The sequence below is a fragment of the Pyrgilauda ruficollis genome, unplaced genomic scaffold, assembly GCF_017590135.1.
Source record: "Pyrgilauda ruficollis isolate IOZ18807 unplaced genomic scaffold, ASM1759013v1 scaffold59, whole genome shotgun sequence".
Classification (NCBI taxonomy): Eukaryota; Metazoa; Chordata; class Aves; order Passeriformes; family Passeridae; genus Pyrgilauda; species Pyrgilauda ruficollis.
The window spans coordinates 3,610,110-3,628,432 of record NW_024527599.1 but is presented as its reverse complement, the minus strand read 5'-3'; the positions used below and the strand labels follow the sequence as shown (position 1 = coordinate 3,628,432).

The window sequence follows — 18,323 nt, the reverse complement described above, 5'->3', positions numbered from 1 at the left end:
AAATCTGCTTCAGTTTGTGGCTGCAGGTCTAGATGTGCTAGTGGCTGTCAGGTTTGATTGTCATTCTATTAGCATAAGGGGAAATTTGGAAATCGCTGTAATAGACTTTTAGGAAAAAAACACCACATTGATTTCTCTTTATTGAGGTAAGGATTTTAATGGTATTCATTGAATGCTGTATATAGTTTAATATAATAGGGATGTGAGCCTGCTGTGCTGTTCTCAGCACCAGTGGAGGCTGAGAGCAGCTGGGGATGCTCGGCTGACCCAGGAATAGCCCCAGAGGATATCAGAACAGATCTGATGGATGGGACTTGTCAGAAAGGGCTCATGCTCACAATCATAGTCAGGTTTTCAGAGGAGTCCAGTCTGCATTTCAGCATCCCTTGGGTATCTATGTTTTCACGAGATGCTGAGCATTTCTGAGATTGGGTCCCCTTATTTTTGTGACGGTTTGGAGCTGCCCTTGCCCAGACATGTCAGTGCTGTGCTCAGCAGTGTAGTTAGATCTGTGGGCAGGGTCTGTTTGCTCCATGCTAAGCGTGCTTCGGGTGGTGTAACTGGGGAAAAATTAATGTTGGCTTTGCTTTGGAGACATTTGGCTGCTCAGGTCCCTGCTGGCGGTCCCTCTGCCCTCCTTCGCCCCCAGCCGCGTTTCAGCGTTTAGCTAACAAACACCGTGGTGTACCGCCCGGATTCTCTGCTGTTCTCGCCTGTCCGCCACGGCCGTTCCAGGGCAGGGAGGCTCCGCTCGAGGCGGTGCTGGAGCATCGCTCCCTCCCGGAGCCCGCGGCTCCAGCGGCGCTGCTCGACCCCGCGGCCCGGCCGGAGTGCAGCTCCCGCGGCGGCCGCTGGGTGTCCCCCGGCGCTGCCCCGCTCGCTGCCGCCCAGCCCGGCCGGGAGCGGGGCTGGATGTGAGGGAGGAGGCGGCGCCGCAGCCGCCTCGGCGGGGCCGCAGCGCGGCTCGGCCGCCAGCAGCTCGGAACGCGCTGCCTGCCGCTCCCCGCCGGGGCTGCCTGAGCCGGGCACGGCCAGAGGCGGCTCCGCGCCGGCACCGGGCATGAGCGGGGCACCGGCGGCCTGAGGGAGCTCGGGAGGAGCCGGGCGGCCAGGGGAGAGATGGGCAACCAGCCGGGCAGAGCGGAGGAGCACGAGCAAGGTGTGTGCGAGCGGCGGGGCGGCGGCACCGCGGGGATGGCGTTTTGTTCTCGGGGGCTGAGCCGGCACGGGGCTGTGTCACAGCGAATGCTGCTGGCTTCAGACCTGCTGGGGACACTGCTGCTGTTCGCCTTGTAAATGCGCTTTATTGCTGTTCTGTACCTGAGATCACAGCACGGTCCTTACGGGAGCTTTTCTGAAAGGAATCCTTTGGAGCAGAATGCGTGCAAGGGAGGAACCCTGCTCGCTGACAGATTTTTTTCTTTTTCTTGGCATAGTCTGCATGATGCAGCTAAAAAGTTACAAAGCCCATGCAGTGATGTACATAGAACTTGTCAGGATCTGCAGCTTGGCTGTGTTAGCCTTCACCATTGTTCGTGGCCTGAGGCCTGAAATTTTCCAGGCCTTAGAATTTAAAATGATGCCTTTGTGGAAGGTCTCCCACCATTGTCCTTTCAGAAGTGTAGTGCTCTGCATGTTAATCAGGAGCAGATTTCATAGAAAGCTGAGAGCTGGTATCAGGTAGATCGCATTCCCCGTGTGCCAAATGTCTGCACCGTACACCAGCACTGCTGCTAATTTGTTCCTGATGCCGTAGTGCTGCTTCGGTTGCCTTCTGATTTATTTTGCTTGTTTCTCAAATGCTGAGTGAGGGGGGAAACCCTGAGGTCCACTATTTTCTACTGCCTATTTCTCAGTTTCTTTCCGAATTTAGAGCCCTCTAATACACATAAAACCACAATCGGTTGTATTTCCTGGCACTATGTTTCTTGCTGTTGCCATGGGAATTTCATTCACAAAATCCCATTAAAGTTGTTATTGCTCGAGCAGGGGTTTCTATGACTTCGGGTCGATATGTAGGTATTGTTCTAAGAGCAAATACAAACGTTCCTGATCTCTGGAATTGTTAGCCAGGGCTGCACTGCTGCTCGGGGATCTCACAACAGATCTGATCTGCCAGCGAGTGCTGGAACAGCAGTGAGGTGTAGTGAGAACTCTCTAGCACTATGTTAATCACCGGGCTAATGAAGAACACAAAAGCTGCCAGTATCCAGTCACCAGAAGAAATGCTGCCCTAAGGGAAAGTTAAACTTTAGGCCGGAGAATGTGATTGCCTACATCCCCGGCCCCTGAAATCCGCTGGCCACTGCCAGCCAGCGAAGTTTTGCTGGAGCTAAAAGTGTCATTTAGGAGGGGTAGTACTGAGAATAAACTAAGGGAGAGCTGGATAATAGCCCGGGGAGACACACTGCTGACTTCTGATCAGTTGGAGCAGACGGGCTCTGATTTTGCAGGGCCATTTTGAACAGCTTACTGCTGTTAACTCAGATGATAAATGAGTGTGCAGACCCCTTGTGGGTTTGAAAAATCTCTTTCATCCTTTGTTTTCTCTTGATTTATTTTTTTATTGAAGAGGAAAGAGTTATACTTGTGTTACACCTAAGCAGTTTTTAAACTATTCTCGGTTTTTAAGTATAGGCTGTACTAGGTCTTGCTTGAAAGTCCTCACTGTTCATAAGGTATGAGTAGGACTGAAAACCAGGGTTTTGTATTGAACTATGTGTTCAAAACTCCAATGTTTAACCATGAAAAAAAAGTCAGGAGCATTCCTGCTGACAAAAAGAAAAAAATCTGACAACATAGTCCTTATTGTGTGTGAGAGCTATGGCTTTGGAGCTCAGAGTTTGTGTTTTTGACAGCTAGGATGCAAAAACCTGCTTCTCACATCAGAACGTGATACATTGTAGTATCTGAGTTCTGTTTCTGCTTGAGTGAACTTAATTCAGTTCTCATTCAGGAACACCAACATCTTGAACAACTGTGGTACTTGTAAGCTTGTGTTTGGAATGACCAGACTAAACCCCAGGAATGGGTTGCTTTATTGATTTAGCTCATGAGCCAGCTTTAGTGACAGACAACCCATTTGACGGTTTCCCTGAGCGTGACATTCAGAGTCATCTTGTCTATCTTCTTAGGAAACTTTATGGACATCATATGGCTCATCTCTAAGTCTTTCACCCCAAACTTACCATTTTGGGGTGCTGGGAGCAGCTTTGTTCCTCCTCTTGGTGTCAGTGGGCACTGAAGCCTTTAAAAATCTGATCCTGTTATGATGTAGGTTATCGTTTCAAGTAAAATATTTATTTTCATATATTTATGAGAGTATTATGTACTTTAATGGGTTTTCCTATTAAGTGTAAAGTCTGGGTGGGCTGCTCAGTGCTGTCCAGGAACAGGAAGGAAATGATTGCCTCCAAGCTGAGCAGGTGAGTTAACACATTAATACAGGAGAATCAAAGAGCTGGGACTGACTGAGCAAGGGACTGTGGCGAGGAGAAGACAGGAAAGAAAATCCACTGCTGGTGTCTGATGGGAATGTTTTGAACAGAAGACAAGGCTCTGACAGCCCAGTATCATCTCAAATTAATCTCCATCTTCCTAAGAGTGTCTGACACGGATTTGAGAGGATTACTTGTCATAACATTAAATTCTACAGGCTTTTCCTAGCTTCTAATTAAAGACTTTCTTTAAACAACTTTTAAAGTAATTTGTGAGAACTTTGTGGTGTGTGACCCAAGTTTGCATCACTTCTTTGCCAAAACTCTGCTCCTTGCAAGTCATTGGTTTTCCCAGTGCTCTGAATATTCATATTTTTAAAACCAGTGGAGGTTTTAGAATGAAAACACCTATAAAGCAGTACAGAAAATTATGTGAAAGGCGAGTGAATATTGCAGCAGTTTGTCAGCAGAATTAGTTTTCTCCTTTTGAAACTGGCTACCCGAGCTAAAGGAAACAGTGTATACAAACAGAGGCCAGAGCACCTGTGGAATAGCTGGAACATTTCCTGGGAGCTGTTGGAAGAATCCAGAATTATCCAGTGCACGGTATTTATTGAGAGAAAGCCTTTCAAACATAGTTTGCCTTGGAAACAGGGAGGCCTCCTGTTATTTCTGAACAGGAGCACTGATGTTCTTTGACACTGGTTGACACAGTGATGGGGGAGTTGTTTATCCTCTAAACATCTGCAGGTGATGGATGATGAATATCTTTGGGAAGAGGTGGGAAAAAATGACTCAATACCCACAAAAACTTCCCTGAAAGAATCGCTTGAATGGGAAATGTTAACTTCTCTTGTTGGAACAAGGTGACGGGTGGGGTTATCCAAGGGTTAGGCTTTTTTTGGGATTGTGTTTATTTGTAAAACATGCTTACATGGCTTGGATGAGAATATCAAGTGTCAGTGCATGCACTGAGTCAGTATTGATCTGTTTTCTTATGTCTGTTTTGTCCTGGCACAGGGGTGGCTTCATTTGAGTTCAATGAAGGATTTTTCAGTGTAAAACATAAGAGACTTTCAAGATAAATGCTTTTGTATAAATACATGTGCTTGTTATTTCTGTTATTTGTTTTCAGGGTGTGTAGTCAGATCTTTTCTGGGTGCTCTCTTTAGTCTCCCTCTTTTTTTTTCCCAAACATGGGAGCCATTCATTTTAACTCTGTTGGATGTCAGAACACCATTTCTGCCAAGCAAGAGCTCAGGAGACCAGATGAGTTTAATGATGGTGTGGGGGGAAGGGAGGGAGGAGAGAGGGGCCAGCAAAGCTAATGAATCACATAACAGCTTTCATGGAAATACCGACTGCAAGTCATGTCCTCTTGGAGCTCGGGCAGCGAGCCATAGACCTTTTGTTCCCAGTGGAGCCAACAAACCACAATTTGCTCTCCACTGGATAGTTTAATTCCTTAGTCACCTCTTCCTCCCACAAGTCATTCTTGCATGGGGGGTTTACAAATGCTCTCATTTTTCAGAGTAGTAACACGCTGCTGATTAAACTGGTATTGAAGAACTTTATTTTCCCCTGGAGAGTAATTTTTACTTGACTTAAGCTTTTCTTCCAAGGCCAGTGAAGGCCAGCTCTGTTGATGGATCTCATGAGGTGACTTGACAGGACTGACATGATGAAATCATTTCAGAAGGACTGACAAACACGTCAGTCAGTGGCAGTGTCCCCTCTGCTGCCAGGCCAGTGAAAGGGGAGCAGCCACTGCCACAGTCTGGACTGACCTCCTAGAGGAATTTAGTCATGAGTGTGAGTAACTTACCTCTGGAATTATCTGAGGCAGTGCTCAGTGATAATTCCAGAGGTCCCCTGATTCCAAGTTGAAAGGCTGATGAAGGCTAAATTAGTGGAAAAGATCATCAATAAGCTCTCCTCCACTACAGGGCCTTCCCAGCAGTTTTCTGCCCTGGCTGGGAGGATGTGCTGAGTGGGAGTGCTTTCTCCATGGGCAGGATGACAGCTTTTACAAGAAGAACTTTTAGGGCATGGCAGGCAGCAGGATGTGGTTTATGCATTTTGTGTGAGATTAATTTCCATCAGCAAAACAAAGCCATTTTTGGATAAAGGAGGGAGCTTCTGGGAATCCTGCTGAATGAGCTGGTCAGCAAGAACTTGTCCTGTGGGTCCAGAGTTCTGCATTGTGCTTCTGCCCCAGTGCTGGTAGTGTTTTAGGACTTACCAGGATCCAGGATCACAGTAGATCCTACCAGGATCTAATGTGATAGTAAATGTAAAAGCTAATTTTCTTGATGATTTTTTCATTAGTTTAGTTAAAGTGCTTGACAGCTGCAGAGTGACAAGGAAACAGCCAGGGGATGGTTGTGGTTGTGTTGGTTCTGACACAGCATTAAAGTGCTTGAAAGAGGGAAAAGGGTGAAAGGAGAAGGGAATAATGCTGGCCTTGGAGAAAGAGAAGTTTGCTTCTTTTTGTTTGGCTCCTCAAGATCTTGAAGTTGTAAAGCTGGCCAAAGAAATCTGAGCATGTATTGCCCCTTGGTCTTCCCACTGAGGGCTGCCAGAGCCCTGGAGGTACTGAGGAGTTTATTTGGAAGCAGTCCTGTGCTTCCAAAGCAAAGTAATCTGTCTTATTTTTTTCTCTTTTCAATTCCTCCCCAATTTGACTAATTTACTCTTCATAAAATCTGATTTCCACAGGGAATGTAGCTTTCAAAACTACATGAGATTGTAAAACTGAGGCAAGAGTACTTCTCTGATTTTGTTTGTACTGCATTGCTTGAGGAGAACTTAATTTGATTTTTCTGTGATTCTCACAGATTGACAGTAGAAGATGGACAAATATTTGATATTTTCATTATTTTCTATTACTTTTCCATTCTGTATCTCCAAGCAATTTGAGCATGATGATTGAAGACGATCTAAAACTGAGATCTCTGATGATGGTAATAGACACTGTTAGATTTTCCATGCATCAACTTTTTTCTTCCTGTAATCCAAAGCAGGCATGTGTTCACAGATCTCTTTGGAATGTTCCATCTATTATAGTTCATGAAATGTTTTTCCACAAGCATCAATAGGTATGGATTGCATGTTCTGAGGCAGAGCACTCTGCCCTTGTGTGCTGTGTGATCATGGCTCGGTTCTCTCAGGCTATAAATTACATCAGAGCTGCAGCTTCCTGCCCTTTTCATCAGGCTCTGGAGCACACAGCTAACAAGCTCTATATTTTTATCAGCATTTGAAGTTCTTGCAGGCAAATTTTATATTCATCACTGGAAAAATACACTCTTGGGAAAGCACAGGGCTAACATGAGTTTGCATGGTTCAGTTCTGAGCATGTGTAAGGGATGTGTTGGCTGAAACAGGGACATATATTTTCCATTTGTTACCAGGTTTTGTATCTTGGTTGGAATTTATTCAGTTGCTTAGGAAAAATGTTAGGAGCAAAGCAAATGTGTCCATATCCCATGAGCAGAGTTATGTTCCTCTCACATTCCAGTCCTCATGGATGCTTTGGTGCTAAGTGTTAAAAATCATTGCTACTCAGGCAAGTAAGAATTTTACCAGCAACTTCAATGAAATCATATTTGTTACTGTATGGAATGAAAATGGCTTTAGGGGCAGGGTGCAGTTAATCCTCTGACACGTTTTACTTATGTTGGATGACTTTTCTTTCTTTCCCCAACTGAATTAAGAAATCCCATCCTATACTAAGGATAAAAATCTGTTTTAATTAGTCTGAAATATGTAGAATACAAAGGTGGCTTCTTCCCTGCATCTGGAGGATATTCTTTTGTATTTTTCACACCCTAAAGGTCTCCTGCATTTTGCCATTGCAGCGTTTATACTGAAGATGTAGAAATCCTTGTGATACCAAATAATTATGTTCATATAATCCCTTTTATAAGGATTGTTTCCACAAGGGTGTGGATAATGATACATTTGTTGGCAGGAGCTGAGTTCTCTGCAATACAGGAAAGACCTTCAAAAGTATAACTGGATACTTACTCTCATAGACAAAAATGCTTATGATTCCTGAAATAAAACAGAGGTAATTCCCTGTGCTTGTGCAGAACAGAACCAACTCAGCATGAGGTTCGTTAGTCATAATTAACAGCTGGTAAGAGGGGATGAGATTCCATGAACAGGAGTCATTCCAGGACTGGTATTCTCTGCTGGGAAAGCTCCTCCAGAGTGCAATAGCCCTGCTGTTGTCTCTGCAATAATATGAAATAGTTGCTAAATTGTAGCCTGTAGAGAACGTTGCGTTTTTCTTATTTAAGGCTAAATTGTCAAAATCCTGGTTTGTTTGGGGTTTTTTTTTGTTGTTGGGGTGGTTTTTTTTGTTTGTTTGGGGTTTTTTTGTTTTTTTGTTTTTGTTTTTTTCAGAAAAGAAAAAGCATTTAAAAGTTCTTTGACCAAAGGGAAGTGGTTCAAAGTCTTGTTCCCCAGAGCATGTAGTGTCAGCTGTAATGCTGGGAGGGGATAAGGTGGTGGTGTCACAGTCCATCCCAGTCTGGAAACATTGCTTGAATGGAAAGAGTGTTCCAGAGAAGTGGTGCAATTCATTTAAACCTTCAAAGGCTTTTAAACCTTTGTCTAATGGAAGGCTCTGTGCTAGCTGATGAGAGCAATGCATAGAAGTATTTCAAGTCAGGCCTCCTGAAGTCCATGGCAGTAACTTTGCTTAACCCAAAGCCATGGGTCCTAGGATTACAATCTATTTTGCCACGAGGTGGGAGGCACAGAGCTCTGAACATGTTTTTCCAGGCTTTTCCAGAGCAAAAGCTGATCAGGATGGAGGTGTCAGAAGGGAAGAGCCCCTCTTTGAGGGGCTGAGGATATTTCCACAATCCTTATCTTCTAGATCTTGAGAAATGCTTTCATAAAACCTTGTTGAGTTTGAAGAATGGACTAATCATGTTAAGAATTGCTCTCAGTCTCCTCCACACATAGTTTCTTTGAGGCTGCTTGACTGTGGAAGATCTTTGACTGGTCTTTTAATTAAAAGCTTTTTTTTTTTTTTTTTAAACCAAGGAGTTAAAGCTCTTCCTGCTTTGAAGTGGGCAGTGTTTTATAGATAAACATCTCATTATGTTATGAGCTTTCTCCTCTCCCCTTCTGTCTCATTTCTTTTCCTGATGTGTCTCATCCTGTGTGGATAGTTTTGATGATTTCAGCCCAGTTCCCAGTATTGGCTGTTCCAGCTCCCTTAGCTCTGTGCTGGTCTGAGCTAAAGCTTTGGATGAGCTGTGGAGACTAAATTGGAGTCCTTTCCCCACCCCCTCACAGAAGCAGGCTGGAAGTGACAATAAAACTGAGTTTATTATGTGGCCATCACATTTCAGTAAACAAAGAGCAGTTGTAACACCAGTGCAATGCAAACTGGCTATTAAGCATTAAGCAAACAATTTGAAAAAATAAGCTTCCAGCTTTTAAGTTCTGCCCTTTTAGGGAAGGAAGAGGAACCTCCTTTCATGTTTCCATTTGTGATCCCTTTCCCCCCTGTCTTTCTGGATTAGCAGGGTTTGGGAATTCATGAGGAAAGAAGTTCTTTTGGCTCGGTCAGTGCTCGTCTTTTGGCCATGTGGGGCAGCATTCCTGAACTGGAGGGTTGGGATCCTGGATTCCTGACCCAGAGCACTCCACAGCAGCGCTTGGAGAGGCATTTTCAGCTTTTCCTCTGTGATGGCTCTGCACCCTCAGTGGGAAGGAGAAGGAATTAGAGTGTTCTTTACATGGGTGATGGAGCCCCATGCAGGTATCTCTATCAGTTCCATGGTTCAGTCCATAGCATGGCCTCCTGAACAGTCAAACATTCTTTACAAAGAAAGCAGAAGGTGATGGAGCCCCATGCAGATATCTCTATCAGTTCTGTGATTCAATCCATAACATGACCTCCTGGACAGTCAAACAGGCTGAGTAAATTACCTGCTAATTGTGAAAATGTCAGATATTAAGCATTTCCCCTCTTATATTATTTGGTTATCCTTTGTGCTTGTGGAGAGATCAGAGAGATTTTGATGCTTAGAGTGATCCACAACACCTGACTTGTCTGGAAGGAGCAGGGTTCTCACTGTTCCTTCCAGCTGAATTCTTGGACCAGGAGATTTTAGGAAAGTCCTTCATTAACTTCAGCCAGAGATCACATTCAGTTGTGACAACCACTGTGCATGGAGGAGCACATCTACTGACAGCCACTGTTAAGTGAGTTGGTATGGTTAGATTTAGGGTTGGTTAGTTTTGTTTGCTTTTTAATTTCCTGTACTTCTCAAAACACTCAGCGCTGGTATTTTATCCATTATAATTGTATTTTCCAGAAATGGAAGTACAGCTGTTTTATCACCACTGTTAACCCAGCAATGGCTGAGTGAAGGACTTCTGGGCTAGATTAGCTGGGAAGCTGCTTTCTGAGCTGAGAGAACTATCTCCTTGTCTGCAAGCTAGAATCAAGGAAAACTCTGGCATTCTTAGTGTTGCTAGTGGTCATTTATCTCAGGAATATTTCTAGTACAGCCATAGGAGTTGACAGATTATTTCTCTGCTTTATCTTGAGGCAAATCTCTGCTTTTTCTGAACAGCACGTTCTGGGGGATGTGTTATTAACTCCAAGGATGTTCCCCACAGCCGTTGCTAAAAACCTTCTGGAAAACAGAAGCTTCAGATCCAACAGGTAGAAAAACAAACTCCAAACTTACCAACCAGATCAAACAAAAAATCCCTTATTTCAGTGAAACAGCAGTGATTTTGTCCCTCTTCACAGAAAAATTCATATTTATGGATTTTTTTTTTTTTTTACAGTTGTCTAAAAAACTACCAGAATAGAGTTTGGCTTAAAATTGATTTCGCTGTAGGTATGAGATGATTATACCTGATCCTATCTTGTTTTTACAGGTGCATAGGCAGGAAGTGTTCCAGAACAAACAAAATCAGGAAGTGTTGTAGTACACAGAAATCCCAATAATTTTGCTGTGCTAGTGTCACAAGTATATAGAGTCAAGTTTCCCTTAAGGAATATAAAAATTATGTATTTTTTTAATAATGAGCTGTGATGGTTGTGGAAATTACAACCTTGCATTAAAACCAGCAAGTAGGGGTACTTCATTTTAAAAAGGGAGAATTCTCTATTTCTGTAATTTTCTCCAGATTAATTTTGAGATAATGCTACACATTGAAAGTTTTAGTCATTCTTTTGTGGGGGCTAGACAAGGGGTATAACTTGGAGGTGACTAAAGTTTTTGGCAGGCCCAGTGGTATTGACAGTTCCAAAAAAAGTAGTGTTGAGTTTACCATAGGGATATTCCAGCAAGTGTAGGATATAGAGTTTCCCTGAACATTTGCTTTGGATGGCTCAGTGTTTGTTATGCCAGGTTGCTGGGTACTCCAGAAATGCAAAGCAGCTTAGGGGTAGATTCCACCCCACTTGTGACCTGCACCAGTGTTGGTAATTCCATGGGGTTTGTGTCCCTCTTTTTGGGGTGAACACAGCAGCACCTCGTGATTCTCTTGGTGCCTTATGGAGCAGTGGAGCCCCTTGGGTGCTCCTTGACTCTTGAGCAGATTAAAAAGAGAAGTTTGTGTTTGTGGGAGCAAAGACTGGGCATGCACAGAGAGTTCTTGTCTCTCAACTCAGCCAATTCACTTTCCTGATGGATCTTTGGTCCTGAGATTTGGGAGCAAAAGTTGCCTCTTACAGTAGAGCCTGCACTGCTTTTATACTTCTGTGCTTTTACTCAAAGCAGGGATATCCAAGCTTGACTTTTCATTTTCAGTTTAAAAACTTCCAGGAAATTCAAGTAAACAGCATCAAAAATGTTGAGAGGGACTCTTTTGTTGAACACTGGCACGTCTCTCAGGGTAAAGAGATTTTAACTACTCTTGCTGTTATTCAGAGAGGAATTGTCTGTGAAAAGCCCATAAAGAGCAGAAAAAGTCAGCTGAAATTCACAATGCGACTTTGTGAACAGGGTTTTGATCAGATCTCCTCTCATTTACCTTCTGAATGCGACCTTGTTTCCACTGTAATGGAATTGAGCTGTGACAAAGTGAACTTGAAATTCAGTTATTGTGGCTGTGCTGAGCTTGGAACCACCAGATACTGAGTAGAGTTGATCTTTTTCTATTTTCATTTCAACACTTTTCTGGAAGAATTAAATGTGACTTTCTCTGCAAGGAGAAAGTGACAGAGCTATTGATCAGGTGAATCCAACAAGCTGGAAATAAAATGTGTGTGATCATTCCTTAATTGTGCAGCAGACATTTTTCTCTTTTAAAACCACTATAAAACTTACTGGGACCTTTTCTGGATTCTTATACTTGTTCAGATGCTAAAATTTTATCTAAATGGGGGTGCTTCAAACTATAAGGTAGTCTCTACCTATTGGGTTGCATTCATGCCATGGGAGAGTCTCTTCTGGTGGCCACCCTTGAAAAGAATGTCTAACCAGTAGCTCATCTGCAGATTTAAACCACTGGCAAGTAGTTGTGTCATGACTTTAAGTTACCAAAAGTGTCTTTTCTTGGGTGCTTTTTGCACTCCAGATCTCTAGACTAGTATTTCTAACTAAAAAAATCAGCCAACCTTTACCAAGTGTTCAACTCAAATGTCAGGGGGTCTCTGTAGTCTTAAATTAGGAATTACTCAGATCAAGATGCTTATTGCTGCTTTTCCTTCTTCTTTGCTAGTGTAGTTTTTTCAGTACAGACATCTGTTGTTCCCTGGTACTTTGTAATTTTTATTTCTCTTTGGTCTTACTCTTATCCTCCATCTCAAATATCAGTACCTGAGTTGCTTTCCTACACTCTCCACGATGATTACATAGATCAAAATCTTTGCATTAAGCCTTTTAGCTCATTCCTCCTGTTGCATATTGTGCCTGTTCCACAGACAATGCAATCAGGGAGGCCAGACAGTCCAACAGGCCATTAAATGATTCAGAAAAAAAGCTAATGTTTTAATTACTCTTAGTCTGCATTTGCTAAGTGAGTAAAGGGCCTTATTGGAACAGAAGCTTCTATATGTAATTAGTGCTGGATTATCAAAACCACATTTGCTGTTCTGGAGACATCTCCTTGTCTTTTTGTAAAGCTAGGTGGAGTACAAGTGAACCTTCCCAAGGAGGTGCTGACCTGTGAAGGTGTTGGCTCTATGACTAACACTCTGTAAACAGACTGATTAATTCAGAAGAGCCAGGACTGGCCAAGCCTTGCTTTGCTTTGTTTGCTGCTGCATAAAGACCAGGTAGCAGAGAGCACTGTCTTTCTGTAGGACTACCCTGAAAGAGATGGAAAATGGTGTGCTCCTCTGAGTTTTTGAGGACTATTCAAAGGAGTATCTAGTGCTGTTGTCATGGAAGAATGGAACTTGTTCAGCTCATTCCCTTTGTGTACCAAGCAGATCAAGCTATGATACTTTGCACAGTACAATAGTGTCATTCTTTATCCTGACTTTTGCCTAAGCTGATGGTGGAGCAGAAGTTTCAGCAATTTCACTCTCAGATATGAAGTTCTAAACAGCTCAAGCAGTTTTAAAGATATCAGTAGGTGCTGGGTGGTGTCTCTTGCCACATGCATCTTTTTGAAATTCCAGCCTTTTGCATCCAGTCCCAGTCACATTTCAGCTCCCAAGAAGCTCTCAGGACTGGTTCAAATCTTCCTCATGACTTGATTTCCTTGTGTGCATCCCTTCAGTATTTGTTACCAAGCTGTACTACCATTCCCAGAGGTTTGGGATGGGGCATTAAGCAGTGTGGCAGAATGTGCAGGGATTTTGTCTCTATAGGTGTTGTGTGAAGTAGCCCAGCAGTGCAGGTAAGGGCTGCTGTTCTATCTGGCCTACTTCTCGATGTTTGCTTTTCCTCATGCCACTGTGAAATGTGTCAATGTGTTTCCTGTTCATTTGGATATCAGAAGATCTCTGGTCAGCAGGGAAGTTTTTAACTGTTTCATTTGCTTTAAACAAAGGAGGAGAAAAAAATCAGGAGAAAATAGATTCAATAAACCAGTTGTGTACTGAAACCTTTTAATGAAAAAGTACTTTAAAGGAGTCAAGTGTACAGCAATCCTTCCTCTGTGCTGTACAGTCTCCATGTCCCAAAGGACATCCCTCACTGACTCTTAATCAGTCTCAGTATCAATCTCTGGATCAATGCTGGAACAGGGTGAAAGGGATCTGCCAAGTCCCCTGGGCTTTCAGTTAAGCTTTGAGGTATTAGTGGCTTATCTGCTTTTGAAACATGGATTTTAAACACCAAGTTAATTAGGTTCTTGAAAACTTTACTCTGGGTTGACAAAAGAAGGCAGAAAACACATCCAGGCTCCCTGTAACATGTGCTGGTTTATCACAGTGAGTCAGTGGAGAGTGTGGTTGGTGACTCCAAGCTAATGCCATCTTTTGTACTTGGCTGTGACTAAATTCATAGCAATGATGTCATGAATCCCATATTAATCCATTGTGTTAAATCATTCAGTGTGTAGCTGGAAATCTGCTAAAGGGTGCTGGGGTGCTGGAGGAATTCTGAATGTAGCACCAAAAAGCTGCTCTTACCTGCCTTCTAAAATTGGTTTGTAAATCTGTGAAGAAAGTCTGACTGTTCAGTTCAATGTCTGGTGGCACTTCAGGTGTCTTCAGACATCCCAGTTGCTCTGTCTGCCTCTGGAGCAAGGGACAAATCTCCTACAGGTGCTGCCAAATCTTAGAGTGCAGTAAAGGTATTTTAAATGTACCTAAAGGTCATCTGAAATGGCACTAGACAGCTGTGTTTTGGTGTCCTAGACCAGGTGTCATAAATCAGGCGAAATTAAGATACTCCTGTGAGCCAGGTTTGTTTTACTGAGAAACTGGAAGTGGTGCCAGGACCTTTCCCAGGCAAGGCTGAGTACAGGGTACCTGCCTGCCTTGCCTGGCTGTTGCTGTGTGTTCCTGGTGCTGCTCTGCGTCTTCAGCCCATCCTGGCAAAGCCTGAGGAAGTGCTCTCGGGTCCAGGATATACTGAAGTCACAGCCAGAGGATGAGCTGAAAGCCAGAATTGATAAGAAGGACATATTTCAGCTAAACCACAAGTGCTAGAACACAGTAAGATTGTGTGGGGTGGTTTAGTAATTCTTTTTATTTGCTCTACAAGTGTGGGCTGTTAATATTCCCTTTACTTAGTCATGGTGCTAAATGCTTCCAGCCCATTTGATTTGTACTGATCTTTCCCTCAAGGAACCACTTTTCTATCTGAGGCTCAGGAGTTCTGTTCAGATGGGAAATTTTATTAAAACATCCTGGCATGTGAGGACAGAATTCCAGAATGACAGAACCACCTCTGTCTTCTGTTTCCAGGGAGGCTTTGCGTAGTTAGTCCTTAATTTCTTTTTGTAATCTCTTGTTGCACTGTCCTTTCTGAGGAGGATTTAGGGATGATAGACACGGGACAGTGAAATTGCTGATCTGTTGCAAAAGCAGGAGCTGGAATGAGAGAGCTTTAACATTCCTCGTGAGAGGACAAACTTGTCTGCAGGCAACAGTTTGCCTTTCTGAAATGTATGACTGGAGCATTGCAGCGTGCTATGAATAGCTTTCTTTTAGTTCTTGTTGGTTATCCTGCCCTTGCAATTCAAATAAGGTATCCATTGTTTAAAAACATCACACCAAAGCTGCATCTGTCTCCATGCTTTAGTCTTACATGACTGAAATGCTTTGTGAGATGACTTGGTGATCAGTGCTTAAATTACATCGATGGTGCAGGAGGCTTAGTACCTACTGAAACTATGGAACAGTGAATTACTGATGTGGAATCTTGAATATGTTGAAGGAAACAATGTGTTTTTGTTGTTGTTTGCTGAAGAGATGACAGGATTAAAATTGAGGAATAAGGTACTAAATGGAACATTCCCTGTTAACTCCACTGTGGAACAGCAGAAGGCCATGGCATTAACCTTTGGGATATTAATATGTTGGTGGAGGGAGGGATTAAGAAAAGGGCAGGTTGTGGGACACAAATGGGACAAAGGCCAGAGACAAATAATTTTGTATTGACTCCAGTTCTAAAAAATAGATTCAAGGCAGAAATTAGAACATTTTCAAAGGTGGTTATGTAGTCAAATGCTGCCACTTCCCAAGTGAGATTATTCCTCTGCTCTGGGACTGGGGAAGCAGGTGTTTGAACTATTAGTATAATTAAGAGTCAAGTAAAGAAATGTAAATTCAAGGCTGGTGCTTTACTGCAGTGATATGTGCTATCTCAGAGCACATGGAATGTAAAGGCAGATAAATGTATTGAATCTTCATTCCATAATGTCACACGTGTCCCCCTGTGACGGGTAAAATGTTTGCCTCCTACATCCCCTTAGCCTGCTACCACTGTAATTACTTTGGATATCACTTCTGAGCAACAGTCCTCTGTGCTTCACCTTGGAGGATTGGGAAATGTTTTCCTCCATTCCATAGTCCATTTTCTCCTGGTTATGGATGTCCCTATGGAAGGTGCTGAGAGCTCAGATCAGAAATGGATCATTATGTGGAAAAACTGAGGAGTAATCCTGATGCTTCTGCGAGAAACATTGTAGTTGTGTTGAAAATGGGATTAAAATGTCAAAGATCATCTCAAGGGGTCAACTTTTATCTCATTAAAGTGATACTTTGCCTTTTGACTCCAGTGGGAAGTCAGGGAATGTTCCCTGGCAGCAAGTGGTGCATGGAAAGCTCCACAGCAGGGTACAAACCCTGGCCCTAATCCTGATTTAGTGTGACCTTGGGTAAGGTGTTTCATTTCTCTCTCTGCTTCCCTGTCCTGTAGCTTAAACTTAATTAATTATGTGTTTCAGAGGATTTGAGTTAAATAGCTGTTAATTGTAAAGCACTTGGAGAATTATAAGTTCTATCAATTGGTATGGTTTAATGCCTCACACCTGGAAAGTACAGCTGAAAATGGACAAGTTCTTACTGTGCACCCAGGTGAGGTGACCTCCACTGAGATTCAGGGCTGTTTTTCTCTCCCCTGCTCAAAACCAGCAGCACTGGCCAGGCAGTGAAGTTCTGTGTGATTCCAGCCACTGAAAGCAGCAGCATAAATCGGGGCTGTGTTGGATGCAGCAGCCTGGGAGGCACGTGTCTGTCTGGAGTCTCCCACAGCCCATCACCAGACTGGGGGACAGTTAATCACCAGGGGGACTTGCACAGCTCTCAGTGCAGCTCCTGCCTGTGCAGCCTGGGGCTGTGGCTTGCCAGTCACTGGCAAGCTACACTGCTCAATTCCAAGGTCATTCAGAGGGGGCTTGCCCATAAAATAGACTTTAAAGTAGTGTTTATACTTGATTTGGTGTTTGGTGATCAACATATGCACTTAGAGCTTTTTTTTTTTTTGGCTCATTGTGACTTTTTAGTATCATGCGGTGCTTGTGGAGACTGGAGTGAGGAAAATATGTAAGTCTCTCTATGCTGTGCAAAAACCAAGTTGGTTAATGGTTATTGATGGATAGCAAATGCCTTGTGATTTATGACAGAGCAAGTCAGCAGAGCATGGAGTCTTGCAAAACACATGAGGCACATTGAGTAAGCTCAAAGCCTGCACAGGTTTGCAGCAGTTGGTGGAGTACAGATAATCCCAGTTAAATATCATTAATTGTTATCCTTATGTATATGTCTTCTATTGCTCAGGATCATGTTGCAGTTGTCATCTGGTGGTGATTAGAAACACGCTGGCATCACTACAAGTGCAGCATATCTCCTAGGAAAAGGTGGTTTCCTTAGTGCCAAGCAATTTGTACTAATGTGTAGTTGCCTCATTATTTGTTGCAATGTACAGAATACCACCCACTATTTATAGAATACTGCTTAGTCGTGTACTGACCACTTGACAGTCATGTTATTGAACCGGTTTGGGCATTAAAAAAGTTTTTCAGAGAACTTGCTTCTGTCATAAAATTTTGTGTGAAAGGTAGAAAACCTTTTCAGATCAAATAAAAGCTCAGGACACACAGAAGGCCACACAGAATCACCCCTTAGGTGCCATTCAAGAACATCTCTGATCATTTGTAGTGTGGATTTTGCATCTTGAAACTGTAGGACGGTTGCAGCTTCTGTGAAAACTGCTTCTCTATGGTCAGGATGCATTCAAGGCTTTCCCACCTGAGGTTCACCTGTGCCTCTCTCTGAGCAGGGAGGGGCTGTGCTGAGCTGGGATTTCTGTTGGCAGTCACATCACATCATGGTCCTTTCAGTTTTCCTCCTGTCCTTCATCTCCTGGTGTTGGCTGCATGGACACCACGAGCTTTGCTCATGTGCTGAGCTCATTCCAGTAGGTTTTACACGTGCCAGATCCTGGTGGTTGGGTTGGGAATGGGATGATCCATGAGCCAGGGCCTGGGCTCTGGCAAGGAGAATTCTCCGCTTTCGTGGTGCTTTCCACCAGAGATCCCGGAGCTGTGCTGTCCCCTCCAGCTGTAGGTGACTGAATGAAGCTGTGTGGGCCTGGCTGTCCCTGTATCTCTTCCCAAAAACACTGGAGCCTTTGTCTCTGGCCTCACCGTGCCCCTGCCATGACAGAGGCTCTCTGTGCTCTCCTGCCACCGCTGCTCCGGCTTCAGGGGGCTTTTCTTCAGCTGCTCTTTGTCTCGGGGTGTTTATTGTGCTGCTGCAGAGTGTGTGTGTTTGGGGGGAGAGGAGGGGCTCCTGTTTGTGTGGGCTTTATAAACCCAGTGCATTCTTCAAAAGAGATGCTGAGCAAACGGGGTGGTGTTAATGTTAACCCTTCCGTGCCCTGCTCTGCTGTGGGAGGGTGATGAGGTTGCTGTGTAAGGCAGGGAGTCTGCCCCCCTTTGCTCTTAATGCTCTTTGATTTTCTGTGGATGCTGCACATGTCTGTAGGCAAAGAGCCTCCC

General features: G+C 43.7%; 1 protein-coding gene across 3 annotated transcripts in view; it reads left to right on the top strand.

The window, feature by feature from the left end:
- Positions 1 to 925: 925 nt before the first annotated feature.
- Positions 926 to 18,323, top strand: part of SPECC1 (sperm antigen with calponin homology and coiled-coil domains 1) — a 54,211-nt gene continuing 36,813 nt past the window's right edge. For all 3 annotated transcript variants that reach the window (XM_041482534.1, XM_041482535.1, XM_041482536.1), the window contains exon 1: positions 926 to 1,159. In XM_041482534.1, the coding sequence (XP_041338468.1) occupies positions 1,120 to 1,159 (40 nt within the window). In that variant the 5' untranslated portion in view covers positions 926 to 1,119. The remainder of the gene's footprint in view (positions 1,160 to 18,323) is intronic.